General features: G+C 38.2%; 1 protein-coding gene across 3 annotated transcripts in view; it reads right to left on the bottom strand.

The window, feature by feature from the left end:
- CFAP54 (cilia and flagella associated protein 54) overlaps window positions 1-24567 on the bottom strand; it is a 218521-nt gene that overhangs the window by 22635 nt on the left and 171319 nt on the right. For all 3 annotated transcript variants that reach the window (XM_072146463.1, XM_072146461.1, XM_072146462.1), the window contains exons 53-61: window positions 23611-23698; window positions 19901-20036; window positions 17905-18062; window positions 15076-15249; window positions 13944-14058; window positions 8347-8505; window positions 8015-8123; window positions 6926-7046; window positions 4699-4794 (exon numbers count right to left, since the gene is read on the bottom strand). In XM_072146463.1, the coding sequence (XP_072002564.1) occupies window positions 4699-4794; window positions 6926-7046; window positions 8015-8123; window positions 8347-8505; window positions 13944-14058; window positions 15076-15249; window positions 17905-18062; window positions 19901-20036; window positions 23611-23698 (1156 nt within the window). The remainder of the gene's footprint in view (window positions 1-4698; window positions 4795-6925; window positions 7047-8014; window positions 8124-8346; window positions 8506-13943; window positions 14059-15075; window positions 15250-17904; window positions 18063-19900; window positions 20037-23610; window positions 23699-24567) is intronic.

The following is a 24567-nucleotide window of genomic DNA, read 5'->3' as shown; positions in this document are numbered from 1 at the left end:
GGACATACACCAGTGTTTAAGTGTCCTTGGTGTAAAATACTACATGTGGTAGATTTCCTTTAAGGTGCTTTAAGGTGCAATGGAATGCTGTCTCATGGAAGGTTATTAAAATAAGCATCTGAAGTTGTCAAAGCTAAAAGAGGATGTGTTATTGTTTTATTCTAACTATCTCTACGACTTGCCAAGAAGATTAATTGTTCCAACAGGAGGGTTACATTAAACTCTTTTGTTTTTCTTTATTATCCTAAATACTGTATTACAACGTAAATTAGCAATTACAATTTTGAGTTCAGCCTTCTCCATCTGATGAATTTTGGCATATTTTGGGAACACTATTTATAGTGCTGCCTGAAAAAAAAAGTTTTTATATGTACACAACTTGATTTGAAAAATTGAAAATTTTGAGTCATTGAAATCCCAGTTTCATACTAGTTACTTTAAATGAAGGTGAGGCGAGGACAATATTACAGTCCATGCACGACTGAAGTAAAGAGACAGTTTTTTTTCATCAGCTATCTATCAGGCTGGACAGAACACAGAGAAGAAGGAAACTTCCTGGTGACAAATGGTGACATTTCTAGCGTACCACAGCACTAAATAACGTTTAGATATAGTAAAAAGGAAAACAGGTTTTCCCCTGTAATGTTCACAAATCTGATTATAGGATATTATGCCAACCCATAAAATCTGGTGCGATCATAAAACTTCCAGGAGACCCTGTTCACGAACAGATGCTGCTTATACTGCCAACAGAATAATATCTCAACGACTTGTGTCTATGAAAAAAGACAAAATCTTCTACAAGCTGTACAGCAATATGTTAATGACTTTCATAGATTCCAAGAATTTAAAAATAGATTCCGTGGTATCTGTGCATGAAAGTAGCTGTAATATCACCAAATATGAGGGCTTTCTCTATCATGTTGGCATATAAAAATAGTATTGTTTTATGACTATAAACTAAGCAGATGTCTTCACAACAGACAATCTTTCTTTCCGGCTCCCAGGAGAGCGCCTTGTCTAGCTCAGCTCCGCATGTTTCCTGAAGCAAAGCTTCACTGTCTCTTCACATGCATTTATCTGACTGTCCAAATAACAAACACTTTACTTGAAAATCAATAAGAAGGTCATGGCTTGTCCCTACCTGGATGAAATAAGCTTTTGCAGCCTGAAAACAATGCCATAAACGCATGGTGTAATTTATTAATCTATTTATCACATGCTACAAAAAGAATAAACTCTTGGCTGCTGCAGTTGTAGCCGTTTTTAACCATCGACTCAATTTAAACAGCTCTACTTTTAATGCTGCGTTTGGTTAACATATTGAGTTTTCAGCACCATGGAAAGTAACCTCGTAACCTCGATAAAAACTTCAAACCAAGTCAAACTATAGGTAGTTGTAGAATATCACAGCACTGAATTAACATAAGTCATGCAAATACTCCTCAGCATTCACCATACTTCAAAATTGAAGATATAGGAAATGGACGGCACTCACCAGTTTCCTGTTAAAATCCTTTTTCTTTCTTTATTGTAGGAATAACAACAAATACTCAAGTAGTACACATGGGACATACAAGAGAGGGAGTGAGGGGAAGATGCCCAAAAGAAGGCAACGGCCGGTCCAACGGAGGAAGAAGCGCTGTACTGCAAGAAACAGCCGTTGACTTCTTGTGGGCACCCTTGTATGTCCCATATGTGAGTATTTGTTGTTATTGATGTTATTCTTACAATAAAGAAAGAAAAAGGATGTTAACAGGAGACTGGTGAGTGCTGTACATTTCCTATATCTTCGATTTTGCAGTTTTGGACCGTATTACTTAAAGGACACCTGTCATCAGGTCTGTGTCACTAGTCCTGTCACTACTACCTGTTGGAGCAGCTCACAAGGATCCCATCCCAGCCTTTATCTAGTCAATTCATATATTATTCATTGTAAAATCATCTATTTTTATCATGTAAATGAGGCTGGTCACATGGTCAGAGGCAGTGATGTCACCCCTGTTACCCCTCCCCTCCCCCTGCTCATGTCTGTGTGTAATGTATAGTAAAGCATTCCTAGTGTGTGTGCTGCATCTGCTGACATGCTGCATCCTCCTAATACACCAAGACATGTTCTGTTATAACATGCTCTGGTGTAACATGGCTGCCTGTAGCTGTTGTATCTCTCCTATACACACACATGCACACACAGGCTGCAGGGGGCGTGGCCACCAGCAAGCACATGGAGCCATCACATCATTATACAGCCTCACACCATTACACAGGCTGTCAGTCAAGCACTGGGGGTGTGGCTGTGCCTCCCACTCATGAATAGAGTGGACAGCTTGAATATGCTAATGCTTCATTGGACATTTCACAGGTCATTTGCATACAGCTTTAGGACCTCATTGCTTAGGTTTACAGGCATGTAGAGGGACAATGAAGAGATAGAGGCAATGCTCTCTAATGGCAGAATATGAAAATATATTTAGATTAGGGGGTTATTTTGCATGAGGGGTTCTCTTTAAGGATTTGAGTACCACCGAATTTTGATTTTCCTGTATCCCTAAAAAACCTCTTTCCCTTTTCTCTTTCCTTTGGTACACACATTCTCAGCATATTGATAGTACCTTGTGTGTATTTCTTCTAGACACAAGGAAGGTTTTAGGACTCAAATGTTTGAGTCATGTTCAATTAATTTGTGAATAATATATACCTTGTATAGCTATCTTCTGCCTTTATAAGGAGTTAAATAAAGACTTTGCAAAAATAACTTTAAAAAAAGACCTGTCACCAGAATGTTACCCCTCACACCAGTAATACCTGCTGGTAAAAGGTTAAACGTCTATCCCATCTCACCTATCTGCCACTGAGGCACTGTACCTTAAGTGCAGCCGTTTTTCTCGTATGCAAATGAGTAGACAAAGAGCAAGTTCTTTAGTGAGGTGTCACACCAGGTTCCAAGTGAATCATAGACAAAGGCAGAAAAAGTTTGGGGAGCAATTTTACTGGTGGGAGAAGGTAGATTTAAACTGGGACACCTGCACTTCACTTTTTAACAAAGGCGCAGTGTGTGTGTGTGGGGGGGGGGGGGGATTAAGTGTTATTCTGCCTGTCCTTAATGACATGTTCCCTTTAATTAAGTGATGTGATTTTCTACATTGAGTCTTTTGGAACATGGTAGGCCCCCTATTAGCACAAACAACATCACATGGAGATCAGGACACAACCTAAACGCATAAACTACTGCTAGAAACATTAAGTGAGATGAATAACACCAATCTAAATATATGCCTAATGTATAATGAATACAATATGGACATACATGTTAAAGGGATGCTTCTGGATTGGAATTATGTGTCTGTTTTAGTCCCAAAACAGCACTATAACTATCTAAAGGTTGTAGGTGGTATTGTAGCTCAGCCATATGCCAATTCTGAACAAGCATCACAAGCATGGTGTAAACTGATATAAGGGTCTGCCTCACTCCCCCTATCTGTTCCGGTTAGCCTGCTCGCATCCTTTTCTCACCCTGCATACCTTGTGATCATTTTGGTATTGTATGATCAGGCTCAGGGATATTATTATTAACGCACTTTTTTCTGCACAGGTCACTTTATATATTCCATTGACATCATACTGTTTATATTTGAATTTCTATTGTACTCTTTTCCTGTATGCAGATATTTGATTGATTAGCTTGGGATAGGGAGTTCAGGGCACCATCAGCCCTGGGTAGTCATATACATCCGTTGGATTTATTTTTAAGTGTTTTTATGTTATTTGTCCTGCATATTTTGTTTTTTGATGAATTAATAAATAGGATTGTTTGATCCTATACACGCATCCATCTTTGTCTTTTTTGTGGCAACATAAGGAGGATCTCATGGACTCTGAGTCATGATACATACTTTTTATTAGCTAAGCTATGTGCTCACGATGTTTTTATACCAACAACAATTGCATTGCTCTACACGCTGAAATGTATAGACATTTACCATTTTTTTCTATATTTCTGACATGTGAATGTTATTGTCTTACTTTAATTATTAATAAAAAATTTTGGGAAAAAACTGACTGGTTGCACTTTATTTGTAAGGCCTTACATATACGATCCCCATAGGCCGGCGCCGTATGGGAGCGGTACAGTGCAGCACACATGCGGCACTGTACCATTCCGTAGCCGTGAAAAGATTGGACATGTCCTATCTTTTCTCGGCATACGGCACCATGCTCCATATATCTCTATGGAGTGGGGCGGGGATCAGCAGCGCACACCTCCTCTCCCCGGTGCCACCGTGCTATGGCACGGCGGACAACGGCAGTGTAAATGCTCCCTAAGTCTGTAAAATGTACATTCTTAAACTTTTCTATTCCATTTAGTAACAGTGATATATAAAAAACTATAAAAATGACTCCAAAAAAATTGTTGTAATCTTAACAGCTACTGAACCATTGCTAGCGACTCATTCCTATTTCCGTTTGAAACCAGATACATCTTCCACATTTTTGTTGAGGTTCAATCCTTAAAGGATCTTTTAGGAACTGAAATAACTGTTAGCACAGCATTAAGACCTATCCATTTTACTCGTCTCTATTGGCACTCTACGGAATATATAAGTGAGGTCAGAATAAAAGACAGTGTGGTTTCTTTCTCAAGACACAGGCACAGGTTGTAAAGTAGAACATAGAAGTTATGAAAGCATGACAAAGTACCTGAGTGGCGGCTCTAACAGCAATCCATGCCAATAACCTGTATAACTCTGCTGAGCTTATGCTTTTCCTTTCATCTTTTTCCTGCCGTTTATCCACCTTCAAAAAAAAATTTATAGTAGTAAGTAAATAGATAAAAAGTTGTTGATTCAGAATCTGTCATTCCCTTGTGGTCCCCATCTGCATCCCCAAAAAAGAAGGTCCAAGAACTGGGATGCCTAAGCTTGTGCAATACAATAGATAGGACTCCTATGTGTGTGCAATATACCATAATGTAGAGGACTCGTTGGGCTATTTTACCAGCAATCAGAACCCAAGCAAAACTGTACACGCCAGCTTACAAATATAAAAATTATATATTTACTGAAATTTTTAGCTTTTGTGTCACATTTTTGTTAGTTTACATCTGTACTCATACGTGACATATTTGTTGCCCTTTTTTGGACTTGTTACAAGAATTTCCTAAATTGGCTTGAAGAATTCTATGCACGGTGCTGCAGAGACAACCTCCATTTGCAATAAATCCACCATGTGTGAATGTATCTTTATAAGCTCCTGAATTAGGGTTAGTGACTTATTAGTAACCTATGTTTTAGACAGCCCATCTGCATGCAGCATTATTTTACCAACATTATTCAAAATGGCTAATACCCAAGACTATCCTAGCAGACTGTAAGACAATGGGTCCATTGAGTGTCAATAATATCCGAGCAGCAGCAGATATGACACTGAGTTGTGATTTCTTGTAAATGGAAAACACAAAACAGATGTAAGCCTAGCCTTAGGCTACATGCACACTGCCGTGTGCCCGCCGCACCGTAGCACGGCGGGCACACGGCAGCGTGGGGAGAGGAAGAGGAGGTAAGCGCCGCTCACCCCCGCCCCTCTCCACAGGAAGTTATGGCGCACGGCGCCGTACTACGGGTAAAGATAGGACTTGTCCTATCTTTTCCCGGGCTACGGAGCGGTACGGTGCTGCACGTGTGCTGCACCGTACCGCTCCCGTACAGGGCCGTGAGCCCATAGAAGTGTATGGGGGATGTATGTCGGCCGTATATACGTCCCCCATACATGTGTGTGAATGCAGCCTTAGATTGACTAAACTCAGAGGATAAGTCTACATGAGTGGGCACATTAACAAACTCATTACCCATGTATTATTCTGTATACCCGAGAAGTTGCTCTTTTTAAAAGAAAGAAATACCTTCACTTCCCTCTGCATGAGCACCCACCAAGTAAATGCATATAAGCTGACTTCCTGAGCACTTAGGCCATACCCGCTTCCTGCTAACCCACACCTCTTTTTAGCAAAAGTGTCTAAAACCTGTCTAACTTTATAAACCTGGCACAATGCATTATAAACTGTTTTTCTTGATGCAAATTATACATATTGCTCAGAAATGTTACAAGCCTGTCTGTCTTGTGAGCAAGGCCCTCACTTCCATTGTTTCCTCTCACCATGTTACTGCTCTGTAGTGACTTATTTTATTTGTATACAATGGCTCACATTTATCACAAACAGTGCAAGCTGCACTATGTGTAATTTGCCTGTATAGTGTGCAGGGTGTGCCAGATTCATGAATTGTGGCGCCCGTTAACTCCTAACTGTAGGGGAGATCAGGGACATTCACGCAGTTAAAAGTGCACAAGGATATAGGCAGAATCCCACTTTTTTCTGGTGCCTTGAAGTGGCTACAACTGAATGGGTCCCCCTTATGTAATTTCATATGTTGCATTATGGTAAATCAGCCCTATCAATGTATATAGAATCTGGGACTCCATAAAGAACCCTGCAAATAAAGAGATTGCTATTCCTTATCGATCACAAAGGATCACAGCAAGATTACCAGCAATGCTCTATTTCTTTTATATTGTGTAGCCCTTTTCCTGCTTGTAAACTTTAAATATATTTAATAATGTCTATATATTTAAATATATTTAATAATATCTATATACAGCTGCGCCACAATCCAATCGTGTGCGGCACAATCCCCAGTTAAATACCTGTCACAGCCGAGCAAAACCCGAAAATGTTGGAAAACCCCACGCAAGTGTGGCTGCGGGACCTTAGTAAATAAGCCCCATAGTTTTGCATGTATATGAAATCCTTCATTATAAAAGTAAAGATTTTGTGCACATACCTGCCACTTGCTTATTTTCAGAAATATACAAAAGTGCAAATCTTACTGCATAATGGTAACTATTCTGACAAATATAATATAAGCATTACCTTTCTTTTGGAAGTGGTTGTTTTCAGGCCATGTAACAATATGGTATTTGTTTTGTTTGCATCCATACTAGACATGTGCAGGTACACAAGTGCTATTTCCAGATAACATTTCCTTATTAAACTATAGGTAAAAGTCAATACAGAAAACAAAATTAGTGATATAGTTGAATATAAAATATCAAACATATATACTTAATGGGATTGTCCTAGCTAGACAATCATAGATATGTAATTTGCAAATGATCAAATATTTTAATACCTGCTCATGCTACAGTAAGTCCATAATAGTGGGGAGGGGGTAATGATGTTTTTTTTAACTTTATGGTATTGCAGTACTGTCTTGATCATGTTTTGATTCTTACTAGCCATTGACCACTTTTATGGAGAATCGGTGGTGGTTCTAGAAGTTAGGCTAAAAACTTAAGCCATAAGACTTAACCTCTACCTACAGGTAAAAAGTGTTTCTTAGTGATAAAACCCCAAATCCTAACTCCGAGCATGCCAAACATAAAGATGGAGATGCAGAACAGTGGCCTACATTAATTAAAATGTTCACGCCAGTTTTCTGTTCTGAAAAGAACATGCAAACTGCTTGTACATGTATCTATAAAGTGTATGTGCCAGTTTTGTGTTGCAGCAAGACAGAAAATATGTGCACCTAAATGGGCGTGTTAGTGCTTAGTCGGAGTTTGCACCCTATTTAATACTGACATGCACCCCAATTTTATCTGCACCACAATTCTGCAGCATGAACACAGTGAACCAAAAAAAAATGGTGCAAACTTCCTGAGCAGTGCAGGAGACACCAGATTAATGAAGACCGTGCACCAGTTTTGATGAATCTGTACTCTGCACACTCCACAGGCAAACTGCACATAGTACAGACTGCACTAGTTTTGATAAATGTGTGTCAGTGTGTTCGTAAAGAGCAAGAACTTGAAATCCTAGTAGACTGCCATGTGAATGCTCCAAATTCATTCCACGCACATTTTCAATAAAACCAATACCAATATTTAATCCCCCTTTTCCAATCTATGTTATGTCATAATTTTTTAAATCTTTAGTAAATGGTCCTACAGCACATCTTACCTGAAGTTCTGCTGATTATCCCTGCTAATGTTTATAGCATCTGAGAAGGATTTGATTGCGCAGGACTTTTCATGGTCTCCTAAGACAAACATCAGGTGTTCGGTCTTACCTATAAAAGTACATAACCCATAAAGGTTTTAACCTAAAAGTGACACCACGGTTTTTAGTTTTTTATGCCACTATTTCCTATTTCTTAGTCATAGCACATAAGGGGATAACAATGGCTGCATTGACCAGTGAAGTGCCTACAAGTTTTTGGTTGACAACAAACGCCTGTAGACACGTCATATTTGATATTCTAATTGAAATCATCCATATAATAGTTATAATACCTTTCAAAAAGTGTAGCTCAGCTTCCAAGTCGCTTTCTTGAAATGCAGACAATCGGCATAGCTCTAATGCCATGTTGCACAGATTAAGACTCGGTAAAATGTATGATGTATTAGCAGATGATTCAAAAGGAGAATTTGCTTGGAGAGTCAGAATGCGTCCTACAGGAAAGAACCATTTAGAAGTGTGATTGTTGGGTTTTTTTTGACAATATAATGCTGCATTCAGATGGTCATATTTCCTGCCTGTGTTAGGTCAGCATATTTCCAGCCAAACCGCTGAAGAACTTTCCCCATGAGAAGAGAAAATACAGCAATGTCAATGTAATCTTACTGTATAGCTGAGAAATCAACCTGACAGATGAAATACAATTTAGATGATAGTAAATATTATAGGGAAAAGCAAAATATCATATGAATACTCTTATAAATTATCTTTCCTTCTCCATTTATGTGCAAAGCTAAATTCAGGACCCACTCCATTGCTTACTGAGAAGAAAAAACACACATGTACTGCACAGTACTTATAGGCTACTGCTGCATAAACACTAAATAGAGAGTATAGAAAGTGGGCAAGAACCATACAAGTAGCATTACACCGGGGATCACTGCGATATCCAGAGACTGACCAATTGAGACAGAGCATCTCAAAGAAGGGGAGGGCATGAACATGAAATGTCCAGATGTGAATAAGACAGTCCTGCTATTCATCATGACAACATTTTAGTACTTTGCATTCAGATCCTCACAGTTATGAAGTTGTGCGCTATTCATGAATGGAAACATTTAAGAGCAGAAGAATAACTAGTAAAGCTGAGAAAATCCATGGACTGAAAGCTGAGGAATCTTAAATTTAACACGGTACTGCAAAAAGGTCCAGTGACTATTATTTTCCCAGTTCCACAGGAGTAAGAAGGTTTTGTCAATGAAGGAGGAGTTGGAGGCGCTGGGTCTTGTGGCAAACAAAATGCTCATTGGCATATAAAAAAAGAATATTTCTTTTCATATGGGCCATGGCCATGATTTGTTTCTATAAAAGGTATTTTTATGATGCAGAGCACTTCTACCTCATAGACATTTGTTAAGTTGTTCATGTGACCTTCATCCATTTTCCATTCATCCTTTTAATGACGTGTGCTGTGCATATGCGGTGTACAGTCTCTAACCTTGTATTGAGAGAGATCGAAGGCTCAGCTCTATGCATACAGGGCAGGTGTCTGCTCTTCTGTAAACCAAAGCACTTGGGTCACCGATTACCACTCATCTTTCCCTATTATGTCATCGTAAGGGTCACCAATCGATTGCTATTACAGCCAGGAGTCTTACATAACCATACATTTGCAAAATCCTGCAATACAATTGTATTGCAAATATTGTATGAGCCATAAGACGATAGGTGCTTGAACGCTAAGGGACCTTAAAAAGTTACTAATAAATCAAATCACTCCCCTTGTACTAGAATGCACAAAATAATAAATAATTCAACTAGATCATAAACATATCCCAGTATTCCTAAATATAAAAACAATCTTTTGCGGTAGGGTGAACCCTCTAACAGAAACAAATGTCCAAATGTCTAAAACCTTGTACAGTCCCAAAAATTGTGTAAACGAAAGGTCCGCTGGCCACATAAAAAATGACATCTTACTCAGCTCTGAACACTGAAGTACTTAACCCCTTATCACCAACACTAGTTTTCAGCTCAATGACCAGACTCGATTTTTCAAATCTGACAAGTCTCACGATAATTGGTTATAACTTTGACACATTGCACTTCATGTTAGTTATAAAATTTAAGTGATAAGTTTTACCCCACTATAGAAACTTCACCCCTCAACATATGTAAAACAACTTCTATTAAGTCTATTAACCCTTTAAGTGTTTCACATGGGTTAAAAAATATGGACTTGCGATTTAGAAACTATAGAATTTTTTTGGAAAATACATTCATTTAGGCCAAAACTGACATTTTCAGAATTAATTTAACGATGAAACGCACTGCAACGCTTGATGCCCAATTCCTCCTGAGTGTACTGATCCCCCATATGTGGTGGTAAACTTCTGTACGGGCGCCATTCACAGCAGATTTGTATTGTCACATTGTACGACCTATAAATTTTTATTTTTTTTGGTAATACAAACATATTAGGGCTTATTTTTTATGGGATGAGATACAATGTATAGATAATTTATTTTGGGAGTCTAAAGCTTATTCATGAGATTTTATTAACTATTTCAAGGGGGACACAAACAAAATCATCAATTTTTATTTTGGATTGTTAGCATTTTTTTTCCCCCGCTCACCGTAATGTAAAAATAATATTTTATCTTTATTCTCTGGTTCACTACGATTGTGGTTATTATACCCCATTTATATAGTTTTTCTTATTTTTGCTCAATTTTCCTGAGCAAAACCAATATTGGAGAAAATCGCATTGTTTTTACTATTGACAACTTTTCAGGACCATAACTTCTGTATTTTTCTGTTGTCAGATCTGGTTGAGGGCTTATTTTTTGCGAAAACAGTTGTTCTTTTCAGTCGTATCATATTAGGTAACGTAACTTTTTTTGATCACTTTTTAGAACATTTTTTGTGATGGTGTTTGATGAAAAATTGTATATTATGGGAAGTTTTCCGAGTTTTTTTTTTACGTAGTTCACCGAGCGGGTTCAATATTGATTTAGATTTATTGTACAGATTAATACGGACGTGGTGATACCAAATATGTATGTTTTTGTGTTTTATTTACTGTATTTGCATTTTATGTGTTACTGGGGAGATTATGGGATTTTATTTTATTTATTTATTTAATTATATTATAAAAAGATAATTACTTACAGCTGGGTTCTGCCAGGAAGGCAGGACCCGGCGAGAAGAGGAGCCGACAGCCTCGGGTCACTCGTCGGGACCCGGGGCAGCGGCAGGATCGGATCCCCCGGTAAGCACAGCAGTTTTTCACAGCCCGATGCCGGCACTATACTGACCCGATGTCCCTAAATCTTCTTCTGACGCGGCGCCGTAGAAAGGCGTACGCGTCAGAAGAAGTACCCTTAATGACTGCCGTAAAAAACCCGATAGGGCGGTCATTAAGGGGTTAAATTTAGTTAGTGACATGTGACAAAGTTACATACATGGGTACTACATAATCTGACTGACTTAAAGGGGTTTTCCAGGAATAAGCATAATTCCTATACAAATTGGTCTTTTAAATATTAGCTAATATGTAAGTTATTTAAAATTTTGCTCCCCTTAGCAGAAAAATGCTGCTGACATACACTGTAATGAAGAATGAAAATGTTACCGGCCCTTTAATCAGTCCGTTGATTTCCTCCGCACGGAGAAGGCACAGAACTGAAGATGGCTGCTGGTCACATGTCCACATCACATGTCCTGCACCTGCCAGTCCAGGTCCTGTGATCATCTCTATGTTTGGCTGTAGTCGGTTGCTTGCAGAGCATTTAGTACGACCAGTGTTGTGGTGAGATGTCATTTCAGTGAGGTAAATTGCAGTGATAGCAGTTACACATTATTACTATGGTAATGACATCTATGGCTATGGTAGAGCAAGAAAGTCTGTTACATCATCACTGGGAGCAGAGCATAAGAGAGAGGAGGAGTTACTGAGAACTAAAGGATCAGGGGGCTTGTGTTTTCCGCTGGAGGCCATCTTGATAACTCCACCTACTTTAGGAAGCGCATAACATTTTGTGAATCATAAAATCAAACTATTTAAACTCCATTTTGTGAGATCTTGAGTTTTTTTATATTCATTTATTTATAGCATCATGGGTTTTTTGTATAAGGTATCTATATTCCTGAAATACTTCTTTAAAGGAAATGTGTCATGTGGACTGCAAAGTCAAAGCTGTAAAGCCTGAAAGAATATGGTGTAACTGAGTTTTTTCAACAGTTCCATTGCATTTTGAAATTTTTTTCCAGCTTCCTAATACACTGCACGGGATATATTATAAGTATAAGTATAGTATATAGTATAGTATAAGTATAATAAGCCCTCATATACTTAGGTAAATGGAAAGATCGAAAAGTTGTAGCTTTCAAAAGATGGAGAGTAAATGAACATAATGAAAAAGCGTAAATGGGCTTATACAAATCTCTTCACTCCTAGATGCATGACCATTGTAGTAAATATATAATTAGAATAGAAAGGAGTTTTCTAAATTATAATATGTAACAAAGAGGAAACAGTAATTCAGTGTTATTTGGTACAGACAAAAGCTAACATTGGAGGTGTGCGCAAATTCCCATTCTAGATGATGGGCATGGAAAGGAGTGTAAGGGCTGATAATGAAACAACAACAAATGAAAGAATCGCACTATTACTCATTGTACGACAACAAGATAATGATCATTTCCATTTCATTATTGTTCAATATTTCAAAGTGCAGAAGATATTAATCAGAATGTGTTAACGCCATACTTGTATGGGAATATGAATTTAACAAAGCATGAGTAAGAATGCGGGAGCATAAAAAATAAACTAAAAGTTCAGAAGAAGTCACAAATCCTGCTGCTGCCATCAGAATCAAATGTTTGTTTTTTACAGATAGCAGACATGCAATATTTTTATCGATCAATTCACACAGTTGTTAAAAAGTATAGCATGTCCTAGTAGTATCTGTTTTTCATTGATCACTCATGGAGGGAATTTATCATGCCTTGCACGCCAGTTTTCTGATTGCACCTTTCTTGCCATTTGTTTTTGCTTTAAAAAGTGGGTGTGGTGCATCATAGGGCAGGGATGCCATGGCCCGCCAAATTTACTGCCAGGATGTTGGTACAGGTTATAGCTGAAATCTAAGCCTGGTCTTATCTGGTGTAGATTTCGTTCCAAAACAAGTTCTGGACCGAAATTACTAAGAACGCAACTCTCATGTTTTGCTTGCCAGGTCGTGGATATGAGGATAACAATGCACCAGTCTCTGTAAATCTCCCCTAGTGACTATAGGATGGATGACACCTAGCCATGAAAATCATTAAAACACCTGTTTTCCACAGAGAATCAGCTCAATCATGTGAATATAGCCTAAGAAATAAATATATTTCAGTAATATACTGGAGATCTTGGGTTTGTATCACCAATGAAGGAAGCCAGGACAGCTTCTTGCATATTTAGTACTAAAACATATTTATGTTGAACAAGTACTTTTTTTTAAACTAAACAATAAAAAAATAAGAAAATATGGCAAAGAAAAAAATGTCCATCGCTTTTTATTGTAACCAGTGGGAAAAGGAAGTGTTAGCCTTGGCTGGCTGCAATGGCAGATCTCTGTTAGTAAATTAATTAACAGTTTTAACAGGGATAAAAGCAGAAATGAATAAATCTTTATATGTTCATCATTTTGTTTCCTTTGCCCTTTATAGAACTTGAAATAATTACTATTTTAATCTTGGTCGACTAATATAAGCTCATTGATCATTTTGTAGTCACTAAGACGGCAGGATTGATATTGATAGTTATACCTATTTTTATACAGTCAACCATGGTCTTCAGATAAATAGTAAAAAAAAACTAAAACATACACAAAACACATATATGACATTCTTGAAAGTCTGCATACTTTAGATATGTAATACCTACCTATTCGCATTTGCACTTTTGCCAGTAAACACATTTGGGGTAAGAAAATGTTATTAAGAGATGGTCTACATGATGGATTCACAGTATCTTCAATGATTTCCCCAAGACACATGAGCTGAAACAAATATGAAAAGTGATTACCATGTTTTTCTTTGACATAAATAAAATCTACAATTCCAGTCAATGCAGATTATTTTTACTTTTCTCATTGAGTCAAAGGCTTTGTTGTTTGTACTATTCTACATTTCATATACTCTAGTCTAATTTTAAGCTACCGTATATACTCGAGTATAAGCTGACCCAAGTATAAGCCGAGGCCCCTAATTTTACCACAAAAACCTGGTAAAACATATATTTTTTTTACTCGAGTATAAGCCGAGTTTGGGTTTTCAGCACATTTTTTGTGCGGAACAACTAGGCTTATACTCGAGTATATATGGTATGTAACATCTCCATATTACTTTTTCATAAAAGAAGCATTTTATAATAGTTAATCTAAAAGTAGTTTATATATAATAAATTGGAAGTAAACCTTTTCAGAAAAGGTTACAGAAAAAGTTGCTAATTTTGGTGTAAATATTTGACATCTGTATGCCTGAAAATATTCAAATTCTCCATTGTCATTTAAAAAAAGAGTATCTAACATAGATATTTAAACTTGGACACCATAATGTATATAACAGACTTTAAGGGATTGGTTACTATCACAAAACTTTGCCAGGATATGTATAAGACCCTAATAGGGTCACCCGTATAGTACTTGCCCAGGTAAAGTTTATGTAAAATTGACATATATAGGGGTTGTCTCACACAATTCGGTGTCTTTAAGGTTTCCTGCTCATAATGCTCCATTAAAATGTATCCCCATAATAATTGCTGATTGGTAGGGGGCTCCTTGCATTTTGAAACTGATCTGATAACTTTAATTTTTAAAGTAGCCTAGGAGATCTTCTATTTGTAACCTAAGAGAAGGTGGTGAGACTGTTCATTGGTATTTACAACTAAGGATGCTATATGGTGTAGAGCACTAACATTTTTTGACTGTGTGTTACTTTTTAAAGTAATCAAATGAATTGTGAAGTTTTTTTTACTGTAACTGTGCAGAATAAAATAAATCCATGTATACACTTACCTGTTTGGTGATGAGTTTATGAGCCAACTTGTAATTGTTCAACTGCTTTGTCCAAAACAATTTCTGGCCTTCATTATTTTCCATTAGGTCAGCGGAAAGAATCAAGCTCTGAGCCAATGTTAAGTATGCCACAGGAGACAAGAAACACTTTCCTTGCAGCAAGTGGATGATATTCTGTTAAAATAGACAAAAGCTTTATAAAATGAATGGTCAGGTATGAAAGTTGTCTTTTACAGAGCATGTGGCTTCCAAAACCACAGGGCTTGTTAAATACAATGGCACAATACAAGATCAGAGATATTAGCCTGCTAGATGTAGACAGCTATCACATTTATGAATGAAAAACTTGTAAATGCATTCATCAAATTTAAGTCTTACGTCATGAAACAGTAAAAATTGTCATGATATGTAAAGCGTTTGCAACAATAATATAATTTAAAGATGAGCAGAAGAGAACTGCAAAAATTGACTTGGACATTCAGGCACCAATGACCATCGGTCACAAAGGGGTTAAAGAGAATGTCTGCAATTTGCAACCAATTTTATTGTTACAATAAAGTCAGTTTCCACGTTACTATTCAACTTTCCAGAAAGAACTTTTTTGCTTTCCAGCGATCCATCATTTTAGTGAAAATTCCAGTTCTATTATTGCCCCTAAACGCAATAGTTCACATCTCTTGCAGAAATAAGGTTTAGAAAGGTGCAACATCAAGCATGACTGCCTCCCTGTTGCACTGAGAAGCTTATTTGCATAGAGATAAAAAGGAATTTTGCTTAAATTTTCCATAAAATTAACTTGTTGGTGTAGACTTTATTAAATATATCCTTTGGATTTGTATATACACCCTCTGTCTCCACTTTTCAATTATACTTCCTTACATCAGTCCCATACTTGTTACGAAAATATTTGGTAGAATACCAAGAATTAAAGGATAGGTGAATGATTATATAACTGCAAGTTTAAACTACAGAAGGTTTGGCTACAGTCTTTTACAGTGGAGACTCATGTGCTTCCACAGGAGTTACATACACAGAGGGGCTTATATAGTAAGGGCCCCGCGGCCGCATTTCCGTGTTTTTGGGGATTGCGCCGCTGGGACAGGTATTTAGAAGGCGATTGTGTCGCAAGCGATCGGATTGTGTCGCAATCGCGCCAGCTTTCATGCGGCAAGGGGCGGGCCGTTGATCAATCTGACGGATTCGGACAAACCGCGGGATTTAACTTCAAAATTGTGTCACAAGCCAAGCACTTACATGCAACAGGAGGAAGATGGTGAGCTCCAGTGGACCTGAGCAGGGGAGTGACACATGCAGGATATCAGGTGCATGATCTTAGTGAATCGTGCCAGACTGCCTGATCGGTGGACAATCCGGACCTCGTGAACTCAAGCGGCCGCGTAAGTAAAAGTGCTCCAGAATGACAACCTTTATATCTAGGATTTTTATTTGCAAATTTTCTTTGTACCAATATATGACAAATTGTAAACCCCAGCTTTAATTTTTAAATTACAAAATGTTCACACTAATGACATGGTTCCAATATCCTTGGCTTTCATTGCTTTTAGCAAGAAAAATTGTGTATCTGATAAATCAAGCCTGCCTGGCAAACAGAAAATAATAACCTATGATAGACCTATTTTAAGTCAACAGATTTGCATCGCAACCACTGTAAATGTATTAAATTGGAACCCATGTGAACATTGCCTTACATGTAAAAAAAATTCAGCCTGAATAAATGGTGTTTTTTTAAATGTTTTTCTTTTTTTTATCTTCCCCAATTATTTTACATATTACTTTATTGTAAGTGCCAGTAGTCGGTGGCTCTCCAGCTGCTGTAAAGCTACAAGTCCCAGCATGCTATGTGACTTGCAGACCACCGCTTTACAGGAATGACCTTTATTTGTATTCAGGCAGCACCATCTATAATCACTACTGCTGTTTATTACAATAACATTTTCAGAAGGATAATATATCACAGAAAACATTAGTAGTACTAAGAATATTCCTTAAATCGTATAAAAACAAAATTAACAGTCGCCCAAAATAGTTGTTTGTATATTCTGCAGCTTTCACGAGTTGAAATCTCAGGAGTATATTAAATATGTTTTCTATGATGATGCAGAATTCCAGAATCATAACAATATTTGCCTAATATTAGAAAGAGGGCAAAATCATCTATCATTCTTCAGGCATAATTTAGGCTATAAATACAAAACTGTTCTACTCTCAGTTCTTTTTGCAGAGGAATGAGACACTTACATCAAAGTCACTGCTAATGTATTTGCTGCACATACAACTTTTCAGTTGTGGTTTGTATTCTTCTTTTATTTTTTATACAACATAAAAAATAGATATCAAATGTAAAAAATATATGTAATCAATATGATTCTCTATAATACACATTGTTAAGTAACTGGGATATGGGTTTTGTTTTCCAAAACTTCTGTAAAATTGAGACTGTTTGTGGTCCTATTATTCACATCTTACTGCTAGATACATGGCATAGTAGACAGCTGAAAGCCACCTGCAATGCCAGGAGTATGCAGCAGGAAGGATGTATGCATCATTTTCATAAGGAATGTGGGAGGCTGACTGAATGAATGCTGTAATGAAATTAAGGGTAAGCAGGGAAACACAGGTGCACAGAAATGTCTCATAGGATACAATACTGAAAAATAAGCCCATTATATGACAAAGATACTGTTCTGTATCACCCTTGTTAGCTCAGTCAGACTGAACATTGCTGGTATGGTTTGTAGTCATTATTTTCAACACTTCCAAAAAACACTTTACATTTGAGCAAATATTCTGTGCGAGTAGGTAATGTACCTTCAGCATGAGCTGAACTCCTTTCCTCGGGTGTCCCTCTTGAATATCAAGAAACGCCGCTTGCAGCATGAACTGAGCCTGGGTCTCAGCATCATTGAAGGTTTCTGCCTCCAAAATTCCCTCAGTTATTATTGCTGAAGCGTCAAGCACATCCTGATCTAGGAATGCAATGTATAGAAATGTTATCTTACCATCAATCTTGTTTTACTAACAAAACATCTGTCAATACACATGCACACTGACAGTAAAGGGTAACACTGATGGCAGGGAGCTGTCAAGCAGTAGCATGAGGAGGTTGAGGAATATCAAGTAGTAAACATCCTTGGAAGTTAGCACTATCTGATATATATTGTTGTACAAGCAGAAACAAAATTCTGTTGGAAATCATCATTGATTCTATTTTAAGAAGAAATAATCTAGTATGTGTGTCAAAACAATGTGTGCCCAGTGAGAAGGATCAGGACCTTTGTGCAGGAGCTATGGAGAAGAAATGTTCACTCCTTACAAAGAACCTTGGGTAAGGTCTAATGGTAGATGCTCACAGCTGTGTGCTGTCCTTTTATATTTACTCATAGACTATAGTTTAGTATCTGTGAAAATTGGATGCCAGACTGAGGCATATTGGCTGTGAAAAATGGACATACAAAACGCATACAAGATGCAACGGTACTTCCCACTACAATATTCTGGTCGGTATGTACTTTCTACTACAAATGTTGAGGCTCTAGTGTGAAACTGGCTACACATCATAGTGGGAAGATTTGTATATCTTCTGTGTTTTGAACCCATTTCTGGTTTTGGCTTCCAAATATTGATACAAAATACCCTATATACCCGAGTATGAGCCGAGGCACCTAATTTTAACACAAAAAATAGGGAAAATCTATTGGCTTGAGTATAAGCCTAGGGAGGGAAATGCATTGGTCACACCCTCCCCAGTATATAGCCAGCTAGCACATGCCCCCCAGTATATAGCCAGCAGCTCCCCAGTATAAAGCCACCAGCTCCCCAGTATATAGCCAGCTAGTGCCCCCTAGTATATAGCGCTCGCCCCCTAGTATATAGCCAGTGCCTGCCCCTTGTATATAGCCAGTAGCCCCCTTGTATAAAGCAAGTGTCTACCCCCTTGTGTATAGCCAGTGCCTGCCCCCCAGTATAAAGACAGTGCCTGCCCCCAGTATACAGCCAGTGTCTACCCCTAGTATATAGCCAGTGCCTGCCCCTCTTTGTATAGCCAGTACCTGTCCCCCAGTATATAGCCAGTGCCTGCCCCCTTAGTATATAGCTAGCATCCCCCTGCCCAGCCTAAAAAACCCTGAAAACTCTGTACTCACCTTTCTGACGACCCCGCAGGTCCTCTCCTGTCTACAGCTCTGTCTTCAGCTCCCTGCATGGCCCCGTCGTACATACCATGATGTCAGCCGTTTGCTGATATCATAGTGTGTACCAATGGCGGCACACACTATATGAGTTCGGCAAGTGGCTGACATGGGATTTGACCATGCGGGAAGCTGAAGATGGTGCCGGAGATGAAGACAGACGTTTTTTTTTTCATAGACTCCAGTATAAGCCAAGTTAGGTTTTTTCAGCAGATTTGTTGTGCTTAAAAACTTGGTTTATACTCGAGTATATCCTGTATGGATTAAATTATGAAAAATGTCCATAGACTGTAAATATTCCAGTCTAAAACAAACTGTCAAGACCTTTGATAACTCTTACGGCTGAGCATTGTAGCCTGTGGTTTGAGGTCAGTAAATTTTCAGCATCCAGAGAGTATCACCAGTGGATAGAGAGGTCCTTATGCAACTAGGAGTTCTCTGTAACTTGGGTGTTCTTAAGTTGGGGGCTGCCTGTACCCTCAAATGTGTTTGGAATAATTGGATATTGGCAAACTAGTATAAGAAGTAAAACTACAAAATCAACTACATTGATTGTCTTAGATACAACATAAAGCTTCTGTTTATTCAGCTATTAGCAAAGGAATAAATGTCCATACCATGAAGTGCAATACCACATATTTGCTTGGTAAGAGAGACCACAAAGGCCAGTCGACATTTTAACCATGTCTTTATGCTCAGACGCTCTCTGGCTTCCGATTCACTTGGATTTACTTTCCAAATCTCCTGTTTGATCTTAAAAAAAGCAAAGTGTATACATTATGTCAATAAGAATTTTGTTACAGAGATCCACATTGAGTAATTAATTCACACCAGTTACAATACTTTGCACTCTGCTACCCAAGTGGCGAGAATTGTTGTGGCTTTCATTTTATAGACAGATTTAGAAAAACTAAAGCCATGAATTCTGGCACAAATCTAAACCTACTTATGGATGGAGACACCCTGGGGAAAATCTATTAAGATTCGTGTTTTAAATGCCAGTCTTAAAATCCATCCACAGGTGCTCTGCTGATCAGATCTACTAAGAGACTCCTGCCTTTTAGAAGATCAGGATGCAATCTCCACCAGGTTGGACCCATTTAGAACAGGTCTGAAATGCCAGCAATTTCACCAATATTCTCTGACGGTTTTCCGACAGAGACTGTAGTAAGTATGGCAGGAAAATGCTCTGACCTAGTGTGGAAGGGGGATGAACATTCCTTCTCCACTATAAAACTGGTGGAAATGGCATAGTAAATTTCCCTAATGGGTAGGTAGAATCTTTGTCTATGCTGCTAAACCGTAGGATCCAGTTGCATCTGGTTTCTACCATAAGCGCAATTGCTTGATATGCTATAGATTCTGCAGTGGTTCCACCCATGTGCCCTCGCCTATAGCTGGTGATGAGTACATGATCTATCTTTAGTCTGAAAATGTGGCAAATGTATTATCAGGAACTTTATAGTACTCATCCCATTTTTGTAACATAACACTATTCTTATTAAATCTTATATGATTAATAAGTAAGTTAATATTGTGAAATTTATAGTAGGTAAGAGAAACAAGTGAGATATGACAAATGCATTCCAGATAATGTAATGACTAGCATGAATAAAAACTAAACCAGTGCCGTGAAACGGAAAATAAGTATGGCTCTCCTGACTAAGCTACACAGGGATCTCATACAATAGAGTACAGAATGTGATTCTGTGTTCTTGGAAAGTCAAAGCTTTCACTGCTGAATGTCAAGATGGTATTTTTCTGTAGGAAGTCTTTGTTCTGGAACACAGTTCTTAGCTGAATATAGTCAGATATAAGAGCCCGAAAAACAAGCAAGAAGAATATTATACGGATACTATCAAGGGACTTACTGTACCTAAAATGATGTACCCTTTATCACTAAGAAAGGTAGAATGTTGTATGTCTTCTTTAGTGCTCTCTTTATCACTTAGTAGGGGAAGAACAGCTAGCCTCATATATGTGAAGACAAGCTTGGGTAAGGGAATTTGCTACTAGCCCAGTCCATATATGAGTAAAGCCAGAGTCTGATAGCAAGTAGCTATCTTATGAGACAATGACACAGAATCCTAACAGTGAATGAATAGGCGGCGTGCAGAAATGGCCTATCCTCTACACTTGATAGGGTGGACAATCTACCGATTAAAAAAAAAAAACACTTGAAGAATTTGTCGTTGTTGAATACAACAGCTAAATTACCACTGTAAGTAGATATATACTAGGCACCATATTTTTATCTAAGCAAAAAAGCTACATTTCAAAGTGTTCATATCTTGAAGTAAATTATAGAATGTTTTATGGTAAGCTATACTATTACAAAGAATGTTTCCACGAATATGTGCACTGTTTTAGGTTATACAGCATATATTTTAGGGAACATGATATACAATTATTGATTAAGGTAGTTTTCAAAGTTATCACTGAGAAAGAAAAAAATAAATAAATAACATGCCCTTGCACACAACATTATACAATTTCACCAAACCTGTTGCCATGATCTCAGCATACATAGTAATGCAGTGCTTAATTAAATGTTGAGACTACAAATCCCATGAAAACTTGCACACCAGGCTGTTTGTAGTGAGCTCCTCCTCCCTGTCACAGCGCATTTCAGTTTAGCCAAGACAATAAAGTAATACTCTTTTCACCACAATCTACTCCCTCCACCAGATGTTTTACCAGCCCTCATTTTACTAATCTCCTTTGTGGGATTCCCAGCTAGAAAACCCTTTCAGTCAGTCAGCACAGTATCCTTTTCTGTTTCCCTCTATATCAACATGACCTGTTCATCGCCCTTTCTCACGCACCGACTGCAGATCCAGAAGACACTGACATAGCTAAAGACCATTGTTCTTCCTCTTTGCACATTGGTGCCAGCCTGGGAGGCAGATCATTTAATACCCTTCCTTTCTCCCTGACCTGCTTTATAATGTAGTTGTAGTTGAGAAGTTACAGGGCAGAGCTGACATGTACACCCGTTCAGGCTCCGCTCAGCCTGTGATGTCTGCAGCTATGTGACAGCATACAAGGAAGAGCTGGATGTGACATCCCCGGAAGTGGAAAAATCAAGACCAGGAGATGTCATGTGATTAGACAGACAGTAGGAATCTAAACAGATTTAAAAGAAATGACACATTACAAAAGAAAAGTGTCCTTTATGTTTTGAACATATTCCAGTATAGATATTCACCTAAAACCCCTTTAATAAAACTGTCTCACAAAGCTATTGTCATATCCAAGATAGGTAATGGTTATCCATACATTTACCATCCATATTTAACATCTGAAATGCAGCTTATACATACTATCCCAATAACCAGTGGTAAAACATGATAAGTAAATGTAGTGCTGCATTGCTTTTGAATGCCAGGGTTCCTGGTTTTCACTATTATAGATATATAGATATAGATGTACACCTTATAACATTGTCTTTCATTCTGTACTGTACTTCACGAAAGTACAAATTTTGAAAGGAAAATATTTTTTCTCCTTGTCTACTTCCTTGCACATATTGGGGCAGATTTACTTACCTGGTCCATTCGCGATACAGCGGCACGTTCTCTGCAGAGGATTCGGGTCCGGCCGGGATTCACTAAGGCAGTTCCTCCGACGTCCACCAGGTGGCGTTGCTGCGCTGAAGTTCCCCGGAATACACTGATCTTCACCAAGCCGGAACGAGTGACGGTAAGCGCAACCCTTTTTTTTTTTTTTTAAATGCGGCGTTTTTTCCTAATCCGTCAGGTTTTCGTTCGGCCACGCCCCCCCCCCCCCCAATTTCCGTCACGTGCATGCCAGCGTCGGTGCGCCACAATCCGATCGCGTGTGCCAAAATCCCGGGGCAATTCAGGGCAAATCGGCACAAATCGGCAATATTCGATTAACATGGCGGAAAAACGCGAATCGGGCCCTTAGTAAATGACCCCCATTGTTTCAATTGCATGATCTGGATCCTCCATACTTGTAACACTAGGAACATAGCTGTACTGTTTATTTATCTACTTACCTTTGTCACATTTCCAATGTGACCTTAATATATCTGTACTGGCCCACTACTGGCCTACAGGAACTTATTCCAAATTGTTTACAATGTGTTGACTTTCCCATACCTACAGTACTCGTGCTACAGAGGCAAACTGCACAGCTAGACCCGGTTGAATCATGCGGAATACGTATAAAGTATATGGGGGATCCGTATAGAATTGATATATACATATATTAAGAGCATATAAGGTAATATGTTTAAAAGAGCATCAAATGAGTCTTAACGAGGAGAGAAAATGTGTAACTGGCCATTTCTCTCAGTACTTACTTCACCATCTTTATGATCAGGTTTTGGTTTAGCTGCAAATAGTTTGGCTTCCTGGAGTATCTTCAGCACAGAAAATGACATGGCAATGCTGAAATTAATATAAAAATTCAAAAGAATATTGGTCATTGTGATCTTATAGAAGGGCACTAAGATATAACAATGGGGTATTTAGATGTCAAAGAAGGGAACAGGGATGACACAAGTGGAAATTGCAATGTCATAATAGGGCATTGTGATGGGACAGTGTGATATTGTGATATAGAGACAATATGATACAAAAAAAGATCATTGTAATATCAAAAATGAGCACTGAGATGTCACCAGCGTTGGACAGGGTTTGAAGGGCCCACAAAGGTGGGGATCTTAAAATCCTCATATTATAACATAATTGGTATTGTATTCTTATTTTTATTTTCATGTAATACTAGGGCATTGTGATCTCATAACGGCCTTTGTCATAAATGCCATAAAAAGGCATTCTGATGTCATAAAGGGGCATTTTCATGTAATAATAGTAACAATGGAGCATTGTTTGTGAACGAAATTCTTAATTAAACTCAGGATAACAAAATAGAATATTATCTAACAAAAATAGAGCATTTCACAAATATAATTCTAACCTACAATTTTTGTTGCCCCTGGATTGGACAGTAAATCTTCTGACTATTTTCGGATTCTTCTCATGAATAGCTTCTCTTGTTTGCACAATGCAGTGCTCTCTGCCTCCTGCCCATTCCCATGAATTACAAGACCAGCACAGACTAGATAAGGTCTTTATCCGGGGAGAAAGGCATATAGCAGAGCTGGCTGTGTGTGTTATAGGTGAGATAGCAGTGCTGGAGTGCGTCATTGTTTCTTATCATTCTCACCATCTCTCATCTGTTTCATCTCTCTTTTTCTGTGTCAGATACTAGTGAGTGTTCAGAAGCTAAATTGAAGTGTAGATAACCCCTGTAC

Source organism: Engystomops pustulosus, chromosome 4 (genome assembly GCF_040894005.1).
Source record: "Engystomops pustulosus chromosome 4, aEngPut4.maternal, whole genome shotgun sequence".
Classification (NCBI taxonomy): Eukaryota; Metazoa; Chordata; class Amphibia; order Anura; family Leptodactylidae; genus Engystomops; species Engystomops pustulosus.
This window is presented reverse-complemented; position numbering and strand designations above follow the sequence as displayed.